Consider the following 15,302-nt stretch of genomic DNA (forward strand, 5'->3'; position numbering starts at 1 on the left):
TTTTGCTGTCCTGATCATATATACATTTTTTCTAGACATCAGATTACTACCTGTTATCAGTAGAAATGTGCATAGGACTAGCATTGTTCATCTTCTCTTAATTTTTCCGTGTACAAATAGTTGTTGTTTTTTCTTCTTAATTTTGCCCGGTTTTTATACATTTCAGTTAGGTTAATTTTCTGTCGACGAAAATTTATTTCATTTGTTCCTAGTATTTCAAAGGGCACGTGACTGACGATTATTTGAAGTGTTTGTAAAAATCATTTGTATTGTGTAATCTTCAAAAGGGTTTCAATGCCATATCACGTTATATACTTAAGGGGCTAGGCTTTTAAAATTTGGAAGGTTGTAATTGGATCGTGGTTTTAACCAATTGGAAACCACAATAAATTCCGAAAGTCTATATATATAAATACATTATATTGTAGTAAAACACATGAGCTCGTGATCGCCTGCGGTGTAGTTAAAGACATCGGACTTGCAGTAGAATTTATTAAGTTTGCTATTATTTTGTGTAAAAATGCCTCGACTTGTGACAGACACATCAATTGATTTGGATTACTTTACATGTAATAAGGCAGCTGGAGATTCAGGAGGAAAAAGGAAGGAATTTATCAAGTTACGAGAAGGAGCTGTCATGACCAAAATTCAGGCTTGGAAAGAAAATTGGTTAGTTCGTGGTATCAAGATGTGGATGAGCGATGGCTCTTCAATGCTCTTTGGGCATCAACAAGGCGATACAAGTACGTTCACAATAAGCGAAGGTGAAAAAATTACAGAATTGTTTATTCAGTCAAGCGGAAAAAAGGCGAAAGGTTATTATCGATTTGGCGGTTTTGGAATTAAAACTGACAAAGGCAAAAACTGGAAGTTTCTCTGCAGTAAACTTAAAGATGAAGATCGCTACTGGCCTTATGTCGGCTCTGGACTAATGTGTGGAATGTTTGGTCGTACCGGTGATGACGTGGACTGTCTTGGTTTCGCTCTCCTACGACCTGTTAAAACGGCTTATTTGAAAGATGTTTCATACCCTGGCATAGCTTTTAAAACCGTGGATACTCCCCCAACTACTGTGGCAAGCACTGAATACTATAATAACACTGACGTTGATCAGTCTTATGAATTATCAGCGTCAGCGTCGGTGACGACTGTACGTAGCTGGAGTGTCACTACAGGCATTGAATTTGGTATGGATGTAAATGTCGTCGGTGGAATTCCTATGGTAGCGGAAGTAGACACGACGTTCAGTTGGAAGATCAGTGCAGATCATACTTATATAAGATCTACTTCAAAGACCGAAGAGTATACCTGGAAATGGCCTATAATTTGTCCAGCACAGTCAAAGATACTTGCATCAGGCACCATGTACCATGACATGATAGACCACCAAACTTACGAAGCAAACCTGCATATTGAGCTGGACAATGGAAAAGAGTATGATATTCATGTTAATGGAAAGTACAAAGGCATTAACGTCAGAAATGGAATATTGAGCATTGAAGAAATCTCGTAAATGTTCAATAATTATATTCAGTTGGTTTTTCATAATAATAATAATAATAATAATAATAATAATAATAATAATAATAACAGTGATTGACAAGAACATGCTGTTATAATCGTATGAAGCATAGCCCTTCAACGAAAATGATTTAGAAAAGAAAAAACGCCTACTGAAAGGCACCACTAAATAATAAATTAAGTGGATTGTTGTGCGTTGCAGTGTTTAGAATTTAGAGACAAGTGCTAGATTTCAGCCTAGATTAAAATTTATATTAAATTATTATCATAGTTTCCTGATGTTAGAGGTTATTGATTTAAAGCCTATATGATAGTATGTACCATGACGTAACTGAAGCTGAGAGGAGCTGTAATTTTTCAATCTATTTTTAAATACAATGTTGATGAAATGCTAGATCTTTGCCTGAATTAGAATTTATATTACATTATTAATATTTTGTGCTTTGCAGTGTAAAGATATTAGAGGTTATTGATTTAATGATTACATGATAATATGTACCAAATGAGCTAACTTGAAATTCATAACTCGTGATTTGAAATACGAAGCTAAGCGAAGCAGTAATTTTTATATCGATTTTAAAAAATAATCTTTGATAAAACGACAAGTATGAATACATTGTTCTCCTTTAGACCAAGCACACATCTTAAGAACAAATGACTTCACCCTACAATAAAAATCACAATACTAATCATTATAATATAATTTATCAATATCAAAACATTTTGCAAGCGTTGTTGTTAGGTTATATCAGAAAATAAGGTTAACACAGCAATACTTCAAAGTCAAGAATTTAGCCTACGTGATAAAGTATTTGTGGTTCTTATTAAAGTGTTGTGCACCATGATCGTTATCATAAAGTCGAAATGTTATTTGGAAAAAATCTGATAATATGTATATTTAAGCATTTAAACTATTATTAAAAATTAGTATGATAAAAGCAGACTACAATTAATTTTACATAAATTCAATGAAACTTAAAATTGAACAACGATTACATTAAATACTATTTAAAAGAAATTGGAAACGTATTGGACTGCTTTCCAATTACAGAATACAAAAACTATCTCACGACTAAACGCAGCTTAGCTACAAAACTTCATTCTTGCCCATGAGGGAGAACATTAGGTTCATACTTAACAAGTTTCCAAGCAAAATTATAAATAACAAGGGTAATGTATATGATAACATTAACAAAGAAATATGAATTATCCATGTCTATTGTTAATTCTTGCATTTTTTCTAAATAAACAAATGTCTACAAAAGTGTGAATGTAAATGTGCTCGAGGTTGATTGTATTATATTTCTCATTTGTATATTATACATTTTAGATTTATTTTATTGAATGTATCCAACAGTTCATCTTATTATTATTATTCGGCGCTGGTCTCACGAACATGTGAATCGCGATTTTTTTTTTTTTTTTTTTTTTTTTTAATTTCGACATAAGAGTACTTCCATTCTGTCCGCTTCAGTCACCTTCAGTTGCGCGAAGTCTTCATGTCGACCAGTTAAGTTGAGTTCCTTCCAGTTCCCACTCTAGCTTCTCTTAAAGCATTACAAAAAGAACGAAAACACATAGCGCGTAAATTTAAGCAACAGTAGGCCTACTATCAGATTATTTATCGTAACGCATGTCTAAGCGCTGTAAAAAAAAGAAGAAAACGAATAAGTTTGAACAACCAACTTTATTCCCTTTGTCGTTCGACTGGCTGACTAACTGTCGGTCTAACTATCTGCCTGTCTGTCTGGTGACTAAACAAAGCAATATTTAGTTACCATGAGATAATAAAAATATAATGAAATATTAGAATAAAATCATGAAACAATACAATAATACAATTCCATAATAACTACTCAGAAATGTAGTATCAACTACAAAACCACCATAGACACACTTGCTCAGTTCAAGTAACGTTAAGTTATCAATCATAACATAACATGAATGATAGTACATGCGTTGCATAAATTATTTTTCAATGCATTATAATCAGCATAGTTTAATTGTGAATTAGAACACCAATTCAAATACAGTACAAGAATAACTGAATTAAAAACAATTACATTTAACAATTCATAACAAGCAAATACATAGCAATAGCATATACGATAACACTGCTGGGTTTATATTATCTATAAGCCAAACTATTTACTTCAATAATAATCATCAAATAATCATATAAATGTTCTACAATAATCAATATTATAATAATAAAGGATACAAAGAAATAAGAACATACCATAAATGTACACAAATGAAATATCGAGTGAGTGACCAAACACACGTCAAGCCCTGTTCAATTTCAGGATACCACTGACGCGCTATAGAATGTTTGAACGTTACAGACGCACGCAAAAAATCACGCGCTCTATAGAATGTTCGCACGTTAAGACACATGCAAAATAAAATGATGTCACATAAAATGACGACGCCCTCTATGAAAGGAGTACACACACTCTTACACACCCCTGTAAAACTCAGAGAAATTTTACACTCTAGTAGAAATAGAAGCACGATACACTATGCATATCTTTACTATAGGTCGTTTTAGGACATTATTATTAACTCTTACGTCTACACTCTAACGCGACCGTCTTTACTCTTATGGACTTGAAGTACTTTGCCCATAGGCCATCTTCCTGGAGGTGTAGTTTCATCAAATAAAAGGACAATATCATTTACCATCACATTCTCTTTCGGTGTAGTCCATTTTGTTCCTCTTCTGTAATAATGGAAGGTACTCCCTCCGCCATCGTGTCCAGAACAGGGAAGCTAAGTATTGTACTTGTAGCCATCGCTTCTTTCCATAAGTTACAGACTCATCAGTGGAATTATTTACCGGTGCATCGGGACCATTCCTAAGTAGGAGGAGGTGGTTTGGGGTAAGCAGTCGATCGTCACTTGCGTCTTGAGAGAGATCGGTGAGTGATCTCGAGTTCAAGATTGATTCCACTTCTGCTAAAACTGTTACTAGCACATTTTCAAGAACAGTTTGTTGTCTTAGGACATTATGCATGATCCTGCGCAGAGACCTGATTAAGCGTTCCCAGGCACCTCCAAAGTGACTGGCACTAGGTGGGTTGAAATGCCACTCAAACATTTGTGTGTGACAGAATCTTTTCTTGTCATCTAAAGTTTTCACAGCTTCCCTTAACTCTCGTTCAGCACCGTGGAAATTAGTACCATTATCACTGAATACTTTTGTAGGTTGACTTCTACTGCAAACAAATCTCCTCAAAGCATGTATAAATGAGTCGGTATCAAGACCTTTCTCTAGTTCTAAATGGACAGCTCTGTTCGCAAGACACGTAAATATACATCCGTATATCTTTACTACACCTCGACCCTGTTTCACGTCAATTGGCCCAAAATAGTCGATGCCCACAAACGTAAATGGTGGTTTTCTATCTGAAACTCGTTCAGCTGGAAGGTTCGCCATCATCATTCAGTTAAGCTGGTTTTGCTTGGTATTTTTTACAACACACTAATTTCCTATTACGCACTTCTAACTGTGGAGCGCCCGATCATCAGCCAGTATCGTTCCCGCATGGAGTTCAATTAGAATCATTGGCTGTTAACAGTATAGGATGCTTTGTCCCATCATCTGCCTTCGCTTGATCTATCCGTCCCCCTACTCTCAAGAGGTTCCCTATCAAGGCAGTTGTCAACTTTGTAAGCCGTTTGTCGGTTTTCCAATGTTTTAATTCCGAATTCTGTACCCAAGCAATTATCTCGGTTTTACTGTTGCTGATCTCAGCTACCGACAGATTACACTTAAAATCTTGAACAGGTTCCGTGTTATTTATTTTCTTGACAAATCGTAAAACCCATCTATATATCCGAACAAACTTCATCCATGCTGAAACTCTAGATGTTAATTCAGATAACACAGCATTCTTACAACTTATCGTGTTATATACATGTGCGAAGACATATAACTTTACTTCTGGATAGTCGGAGTTGTCAGCTTCTGCCATACATGACTTTGGCCATTCGCTTTCGTCCTTAGATAAGAAGTCAGGTCCTGAAATCTATTTGCTTATCTGAAGTGTTCCTCTTGAGCCTCTGACATGTCGCCATTGACAAGGTTGTGATGACTCTCTGATTCTGGTCACTGTTCGCCACAAATGTTTTGAACCGTTTAGTTTCATTGGTAATATACCCTAGTACAATCATAGAGTCGGTCAAAAAAGTTGTTTTAGCCAGTTTGAATCTTGGTGCAAGTGATTTTCTCACAATCCCGTCCAACTGCACAGCTAGCATAGCGCCTAACAAGTCTAATCGCGGAATCGAGACATTCTTCAAGGGGCTGACCTTTGCCTTTCCAATAGCAAAGTTTAACTCAACATTTTGGTTTCTGGATGTAGTCCTAAAATACGCACATGCAGCGTAACCCTTCTCTGAGGCAACACAGAACACATGTAGTTGGATACATACAGCATCTTCTAACTTCATCCAACGTGGGACTTTGACATCTTCTAAGTTCGAAATACTCGATGTCCACTGCTTACATGTGTCTATTTCATCTCTGTTTAATTGATCGTCTCAGTCCGAGCTCTTTAAAAGATGATCATTTAACGAGATGCCCTTCCATTTGGCGGCACAACACGAACCTTTCCAGGATTACGCGGATGCGTTACAGGATGGTGTGGCAGGTACCAAACATTACCTTCTTTTGCCTTCCTTGTCTGCAACAGGCTCTGCGTGACGTTTGGAGATATAGGATCCAACAGTTTCAATGTATATCTTCTTTAGGTTTTCATCTTTACTAAGCTTGCGTTTAAGACATGCTAACCTACTTTCGGCCATGGGTTTATTGCAAGGCAGTGGATGATCGTTGTACTTCCAGAATCTAAGTGTTTTTTGGTGTTGTGGCTAACAGCACTCTAGCCCGTTTATCTTTTATGGAATCTTCTGCCACTTCAATGCCTGAGTTCTCTAGAGTCCAGGTTCGATGTAGTTGCTCCATTAGTCCTATAGATGATCCCAAGCGTTCAGTTCCCGGGTTGGAAAGGTGTCTTTATTAGCTGGCACGCTATCTACGGTAAAAAACTTCAGGAAATTTTGTCTTCATCTCTTGTACCACTGATGCTTAAGTCAAACGAGAATCCCTTGTCTTGGTCTCCATTTATTGTCGAAGCAGTGTACTTAACTTTCTGTCCAACGATGTCAAGCTTCTTTCTTAACGCCTCACTACACAGACTAGAATCAGAACCATTACCTAGTAATGCCATCGTTGTCACTTTATAGCTGTTAGCTGCGACGACCTCTACAGGTACTATCATCAGGTAAATATTGCAATTGTTTATTGCAGCACATGACAAAACGGTCTCCGGTGGGTGTAACATATCATGGTGTTTCGGAGATTTACATAACTTGCATACTGATTCTCTGCGACACTTTGCAGAAACATGGCCTGGAAATAAACACTTAAAGCACAATCGTTTAGACTTTATGGTTTTGACCTTGTCATAAGACATTTCTAAGAATTCTTTGCAAACAAATACCCAATGTGGGCCATCACAAATAAAACATGATAAATTCTTAGATGTTTTCACAGCATTGGCATGCACCTTAGGTTTGTCTACCTGTTTTTTAGAATCATTATGTTTACCAATATTTCTACCAAACATATTACAATATGCCTGTCTTTCAATAAAGTTCAACTTATTTAAAAATGTCGGTTCACGATCATCTAGAATTTTGTGACCTGTTTAGCATTACGGTAGTCAGTAAAGACTGACCCAGGTCTAAATTCCAGTTGAACTAGGTTTAACTCGGTTGAACTGGTAATTTTCCGTCACGGAAATTGGACACTTCCAACTGGTTTCCCAGCTAAAAATTCCAGTTGGACCAGTTGGAACTGGAACTAGTTGGTGTTGTTTTGGACACTTTCAACTGGTCTTCAACTGGTCCCAGTTCCAACTGGTCCCAACTCCAACTGGTTTCAATTGGTCCCAGTCCCAACCGGTCTTTAATTGGTCCCAGCCCCAACTGGTCTGCAATTGGTCCCAGTTCCAACTGGTCTTCAATTTGTGAAAGTTCCGAATGGTCTTCAATGGTCAAAGTTCCAACTGGTCTTCAATTGGTCCCAGCTCCTCTTTTTGTAAAAATGTTTACAATCATCTTAATTAAGGTGATTTATGTCCAGAGAAATGAACTGTAATATTAAATGTACCTTAATAAACACTCAAATTTTAAATATGTTATTTCCCTTCGAAATTACTGTATTTAAATTAGTATGATATGCACAATGTAGCTAAGATAAGTAAGATACTAGCAGTTTAATTTTGTTTAATCAAAAGTTAATTATCCATTTCCATTCCTGTTTTTTTTTTTTTTAGTTTACAAAACAGCTGCTGCTTAGGCCTACATAACAATTTCAATATCCCTTGTAGGCCTAATCAGAGAGTATAAATAGAACAAAAGAGCGTACTCTCGTTTGTAAAAACATCATACATGTGTATAACGTTTGCAATCATTTGTGAACCTACTGACGTATGCCCACTATTTACTTGGTAAATAGAAAAACAGACCGCGCGTGGTGCAGGGCGTGGGTGCATACAAATGACAGCGGGCGTCCTACACTGGCTACGTACTAGGGCATATTCTTTGTTTCTCTGTCAATGAGTGTAGTTGGCTCTCTTGTTTTATTTGGCCTAATTACATACACATAACATTTTATTACAGGTCTCCCTCTAGAACACCTCCAATTAAAGACCACTTTTCTATGGTTCCAAGTTAACAAATGTCTTTTATTTTTATTATTCTATTATTATTCTAATTAGGGACAAAGCTGCTAAAGACCATGAAAACCCTGGTCCCAAAAGGGGTTTTAAAGTGGTTTAGTAACATCTCTTTCTTTTTGGAGCATGATATTAAATAGCGCCTATGCCAGTAAACTTGAAACGTAAACAAAACATTATATTCACATTTGAAAGTCAGGAAAATTTCTGTTTCTGCAATCAACTGCCACCAGACACAGTAAGGCTTCAAACAAACAAAATACTTCTTTACACTACCACCTTTGATTGAGTTTTCACTTTGTAATTGAAACCAGACTGAGGACCATGAAATATAATCAAATTTATATTAATTAATTAGTGATTACATACATTAACTTTCGGCAAATAATAATTGCTTTACCCTTCCTACCTCCACCTCAGTTTACCCCCTCAAGAAACCGATTTTATTTCATTAAAACATGCACTTATATAATAATATTAAGTGAGAGGCCTAATTACTATTATTATAGCTTAACATGGCGCAAGGCTGCAGTTTAGCTAGGTCAACAAAAGGACCTACACATAGCCACAATATTGGTCCAAAGCATTTAATAGCTTTAGAAAGCATTGAAATATCATTGATATAGCTGGTAGCATAAAATAGCTTTATGAAGCATATTAAAATAGCATATATAGCTGGTAGCATAAAATAGCTTTATTATGAAGCATAAAGGTTTATTATTAAAATAATTAAAATTACAATAATAATAAAAATAAAAATAATAATAATAATAATATGAAAATAAAAATAATAAAATTAATAATAAATAATAATTGTGTGCAATTCAATAGATAGAAACATTTTAAATACAACATATACAAAAATTTCATTATAATGAACTTACATAAGTTTGCTTTATATATGTACTGTGCATTCATCTTTATTGCTTATTTTGGCACTCTAAGTTTCGCAGTCAGCAATCTTTTTAACTATGCTGTTAACATTTGCAACTTGAAATTCTCCGTATAACTGCACCGGACATTCTGAAAAACAATAATATTATAATGATTAATTATAGAGTATAAGCTTATCAGCATGAGAGAAATTAATTTAATTTTACATGTCCTAGGACAAGTATCTTATAAAATTCAGTTCCTGACGACATTTCATTGTGCAAGAATACACAACTGATAAATATTAATATACTCCCCAGAAGTATATACTCCTGGGAAGTATTTTAAGTGGTGAGCGCCACACCAATGTCAATTCTCCTGAATGGAGAAATATAAACAGAAAGAGCCTTAATACAAGGACACATTTGAATGGCCTGAGTGAGGTAAGAGCCCCTACATGCATATTTAAGTATCCAACTCACCCTTTTTTAATATTCTATTCCTGGTCGACGGCTTGAAGTGCAAGGTTACATTTTTGGCGAACAATTCATTTTTGGAGCTAGTGGTCGATATCAAAAAAACAAATTGCAATTTCTATAGCCTTGAAACTTGTTGGAAAGTTGAAGTGTAAATTTAACGTTCAGTTTGAATTTAGAGTTCACAACAGAAAATACCTGAAATCAGATACTCGCAGAGCCTTGCTTCTAAATTCAGTTAATCCTGTTAAAAACAATCAAAATAAATATAGGCCTAGAGATTAGTGCTATATAGACTGATGATGTAGTAATCATTAATTATTATCAACAATTATTAATTAAACAGTACTAGGCCTATGTCTCATGCCTTTATCTAGGGCTAGGCCTAGACTAAAGCTAGCCCTAGCTAGGCTATGCTTAGACCTGTAAATAGCCTACCCTATGCTAGGCTTGGGCTCTACATCATAGGCTTAACATAAGCCTTTAGGCCTAGGCCAGGGCCTAGGACTACTACTACTGCTCAGTGCTACTCTACTACCATATGCCTTAGTAGTACTAAACAAAGATATCCCCCTCCTGGCCTAGCTAGGTTAGGCCTTGATAATAGTTAATTCAAAAAAACCTAAATAAAAAAAATGTAAATAAATTTTTAAAAATTAAAACAAATATGAAATAATCTGAACTAGGCCTATGCCTGGCCTAGGCCTAATATCATTACACTTTTGTTAGGTTGTGCAAGCCTACGATATGGCACGTTGTAGTAGGCAAGGCCTAGGACTAGTCCCACCTACCAATGCTACCCATCCTAGCAAGATGCCCTTCATGCCTATAAGGAAGGCTATACACTGCACTATTCTAGGGGACTGGCTTGGCTGGCAATGTTCGATTTTTAATTTCAGTTTCTAATTAATCTAAGCCAATATTCATTTAAAATAAGTCTAACAAAGGACCAGGCTTATTATTGTTTAAGAATTTGAACACAAAGTTGATAAAATACTTACTTTTTATGAACAAAAACAACTCAGAGCTGGACAGCCTGCAATTATGCTCTCACCCATTGTGCAAAAATGGCGCATTGTAACTTTGTAACTTTTATCAAGCAGTCGTCAAGAAACCTGTTAATACTGCATTCTGATTGGTCAAATAAATCCTAATTGGAATTAACAAAATCCAATTGGATATTTGTTATCCAATATAATTGTTATCCAATTGGAATTTAAAAACATTCCAATCAGATATATTTTTCTTCCAACTGGATGAAAAACAACCCAATTGGATATTTGCTATCCAGTTGGAATTTCAAGACAATCCAATTAGATATTTCTTATTCAATTGGAATTTAAAGGCAATCCAATTTGATATCTGTTACCCAATTGGAATAAGTAAACATTCCAATTGGATATTTATAATCCAATTGGAAATCTGTTCAATTGGTTCAATTGGTATTCGTTAAAAAATTCCAGTTGGAAGTTAATTGTGAAATTGGATTTTTCCAATTTCTAATTGGTCATTTGTCATCCGATTGATTCCAAATGGATTTATAAAAAAAAAATCCTATTGGACATTTGTTATCCAATTGATCGCAATATGATTTTTTTTTCAATTGTAACCAATTGGATCTAATTGAAATTACAATTACAATCCAATTGACTCATATTGAATCCAGTTCAATTTCCAATTGAAATTAATTGGTCATTTTCGTAAGGGAAAAGCCGCTTTCGTCTAAGATAAAACAATTTTGTACTACTAGGCCTTGGAAGATTTTAAAAACAAGTTAAATATTAAATAAAAGTAGACTAATTAGCAGTTTAGATTTGTATATCAGTTGTAACCAAACTGGGTAAAACCAGTAGGACCTATTGGGTAGAATAGTTGAACCAACTGCCTATTGGGTAGACAGTTGGAACAACTGGACCTCTTGAATAGACAATTTGGACCAGTTCAACCAGTTGGTAAAACCAGTTGGACCAGTTCAACCAGTTGGATAGACCATTGGACCAGTTAAACCCAGTTAGGAAGACCAGCTGTACCAGTTGAAATTGCAGTTGGACCAGTTAGAAACCAGTTAGAACAGTTGGAAACCAGTTGGACCAGTTGGGATTTCCAACTGCTCCCAACTGGAATTTATACCTGGGGAACCTTTAATAAACTGCTGGTGCTATTTAAATCACTGGTATAACCCATCTTAGTTAAGGTAACATTACACTTCTTCATAGCACTTACGAGTGACCATAAAGCCTCTCCATCACCTACATTGTGTCTTCGTTTCAACATCTCATCCATTAAAGCAATATAATATGAGGCTGACCAAATTGCTTCTTTAGAATCTCTAAAGCTTTATGATAGCCTCCAAACTCGATGAGAGGACAACTCTCAATACAAATACGGGCTTTACCCTTCAACGCTGCAGTGAATACTGCAATCTAGTACTGTCACTCGATAGGTTAGAAGCGACATTAATCTTCAAAATTATTAATGAATGTCCAGTAATTAACTGGGTTACCATTAAATTCTAACACTTCAGCTTTTGGCAATTCTAATGCCAGTTTCAATTCATTTAAACCAGCAAAATTAGAACTATTAGTGTTTTTTTTTTATTAATGCTATTAGTGCATTTCGCCAGCTGGTTTCTCCTTAGCAAGAAACTTTCGTGCAATGGTCTTTATCTTTCAGAACGAATCTTGGCAAGTCTGCATCCAAAGTTATTCAGTTTCAAATGAGTCGTCGTCAAGCAGCTCTCCCCATTCTTTGGTGAGCAATCTCTACTTGATCAAACGCTTCCTCCGATTTTTCCATCAACTCGGATACGCTAGCAACATCTACTTCCTCTTCCTTCATTATAAAATTCAGCATATTCAAGTACCAGGGGTGGATTTATCAAACTTGCTAAGCAAGAAAATGTGCTTAAATTTGTCTTAAATCCATTTTTTTGCTTAAGTCAGATTTATAGCACATACTCCGCCAGGGCCTGGTGCAGGGCACAGATAGAGGTATGGGGTAGAAGCTCCAGTTTGCTCTGGTGACTGACCTTTTTGGTGTGTTAACACATGACTGATTTAGGACACATGGTTTGAAGGAGGGTCTATGGTCCTGGCAGAAAAAAAGCTGATTAATATACTGGGCCCTTAAGGTCCATTGCCACTGGCTTTGGTCAATAAGTAGAAGTGGTTTGGCACAGGGTCAGGGTTTCAATCCCCTCGCTGTGTATTTAACTTGTGTCCTTGGGCAAGGCATTTTATCCGCATTGCTTCTCTCTACCCAGGAGTATAAGTGGGTACCTGGTAGAGTTAAATACCCTGTATCTGCTGCAGCGTTATAGAATACTTCCCCAGGGAGCTGGAGTTTGTGTTCCATAGACATTAATCCAATGAGGGCCTAACAATATGCTAATATAAGGGCACATAGAAAAAACTATTAGATTATCACTATTTAAAAAAAAATGATGAGGGTGGGTGTTGTTTTTTTTTAACAGAACAATAGAATATTGCTTTTTTTTAATTGATGAGGGAGGGACAGTATTTATTTTCAAGAATATTTACAAGTTTAATTTTATTGTTTTTAAAGAAAATGTATTTCCCGTCACAAAATTGCATAATTTTTTTAAGCTGTTAAAATAAATAATGCGGCAAAAAAAAAAAAAAAATTATTCCCGCATCAATTTTTCCCAATTTTTTAACGCGGGTGGTGGGAGTGATAATCTAACAAATTTTTCTTTTTGCCCTAAGTCTACTATTATTATTATTTTATTATTATAAGAGCTCACAGCCACTGAAAGCACACTATTCTAGCAATCCATTGTTTTAAAATCAAGTTAAACCATTTTTTAAAAAAAATAAGTGATATTTCAATTTCTTTTTCAGGAATGTTTCAAAAAGCAACAATATTTGTAATCATACAGACATACTAAGGAGAAAGCTGTAGAAAGCTCCCACTTCAATCGGTACATCACTTAACAGAAGATAATTGACAAGTTAAAAAGTAATTTATCTGTTTTTGTTTTTTTTAGTTTTCTGCAAAGTGCACATAATTGATTTATTTATATTTTCTAAATTCAGGTTTTTAAAAAAAAAATTAAATAAAACAATTGCATTGTTATCAACTATAATCATTTAATTTAATCCTTAATGTATTTATAAATTTGCTCACTATACACAATGTAATTAAAGTGTACAGTAGTAATAATTGCATATTGTTTCTTTATATTATTAATTCATTGTCGAATATGACTTACACTATAGATCTTGTTATAACTATAGAGTAAATATAGAATGTGCATAATTGATTTTTAAATATATTTTCTTAAATTTGAAGTATTGCATTGAATGTATTAAAGAAATATATAATTTACATTTACTTAGATATTAATATGATACATAATTTTTAAATCGTCAAAGTATGTAATAATTGTAACTGTTGGTGGAATTTAATAATAAATGCACAGTAATAAATAATAACAAAAATGTTGTTTCAATTCATGTGGTGATAGAGTAAGTAAACAGATATTGCAGCGACTCAGAGTTACTAATGATAACAGTTGGCCAATTAGAATTGAAACCCAGTTAAAAAAAGCAGTTGGACCTCAAAACCTTTGGAATACCAGTTGAACCAGTTGGAAATGAAACCCATTGAAAATCAGTTGGAAACCCATAGTAGAAAACCCATTGAAAACCAGTTGGACACCCATAGTAGAAAACCCGTTTGAAACCAGTTGAAAACCCATTAGAAAACCCATTGAAAACCAGTTGAAAACCTATTAGAAAACCCATTAGGAAACTCATTAAAAACCAATTGGAAACCCATTAGAAAACCCATTGAACACCCATTGGAAACCCATTGGGAACCTGTAACCCGTTGAACCAGTTGGGATTGAAAACCAGTTAAACCCGTTGAAACACCGTTGAAAAACCAGTTGGACCCATTAAAACCCGTTGGACCCGTTGAGAGGGTGCGAAAACACGTGTTGGATTTTTCCAATGGGTTTTCAACGGGTTTTCAACTGGGTTTTTTCAACGGGTCTTAATGGGAATTTTTACCTGGGCTATAATAATTATTTGCCGAGTATTGTGTTCCATTCATTCAGAAAAACGTAAAACGTCTTAAACCTTTTCGTAGCGTCACCGAGCGATAAACAGAAAATTTACTGACATGCTGTTACTATCCCATTTACCAGCAAACACTTTAGAAGGGCATTCAGGCGGGTTGGTGAACCAGGTTTTGCCAGGATCCTATCTCAATAATCCAATTAAACATCAAAGAAGAATACCTCTACTTAAGAGTCATTATCACAGCAGGCATTGCTGTTTCTCAATAAATTACCAGTATAGTATTTAAAAACCAGGCTGGAAATTTTTAAAAACCTGTTGTTCAAAATAATTTGGCATTTTTATTACCTTAGCTACAATTTCAGATAAAAATCATAATAGATATGCTTTTGAATTTTAAAATTCAATGACTTATGTTAAGTTACAACATGGTTTTTGATTTAATTGTGCTAGTCTTCTTATGAACTATTCATAACTAATGAGCTGTACTGTTAATCTTGTTACAAAATTCCCTGAAGCAGTAATTAATAGAGATAAGAAGAGATCGGCAAAACGTAGTAGGGCCCCATAGGTATTAGATGGTGCCTAGCCTAGGCCTATCCAATTTATTTATGTACAGCATGGCATGAGATGTGTATAAGAGA

At 35.1% G+C, this 15,302-nt stretch overlaps 2 protein-coding genes across 2 annotated transcripts; one reads left to right on the plus strand and one right to left on the minus strand.

Annotated features, from left to right (window-relative positions):
- Positions 1–520: 520 nt before the first annotated feature.
- Positions 521–1,513, plus strand: LOC117106231 (aerolysin-like protein). Its single transcript, XM_033247577.1, has one exon. The coding sequence runs from the start codon at positions 521–523 to the stop codon at positions 1,511–1,513; it is 993 nt and encodes a 330-aa protein (XP_033103468.1).
- A 4,025-nt stretch (positions 1,514–5,538) lies between these two features.
- LOC117106232 lies at positions 5,539–6,330 on the minus strand. Its single transcript, XM_033247578.1, has 2 exons — positions 6,191–6,330; positions 5,539–6,049 (listed from the first exon to the last, which is right to left on the minus strand). The coding sequence occupies exons 1-2, from the start codon at positions 6,328–6,330 to the stop codon at positions 5,539–5,541; spliced, it is 651 nt and encodes a 216-aa protein (XP_033103469.1).
- Between the last annotated feature and the right edge of the window lie 8,972 nt (positions 6,331–15,302).

This window comes from Anneissia japonica, unplaced genomic scaffold, assembly GCF_011630105.1.
Source record: "Anneissia japonica isolate Jap-2015-1 unplaced genomic scaffold, ASM1163010v1 scaffold1415_len311187_cov125, whole genome shotgun sequence".
Taxonomy (NCBI): Eukaryota; Metazoa; Echinodermata; class Crinoidea; order Comatulida; family Comatulidae; genus Anneissia; species Anneissia japonica.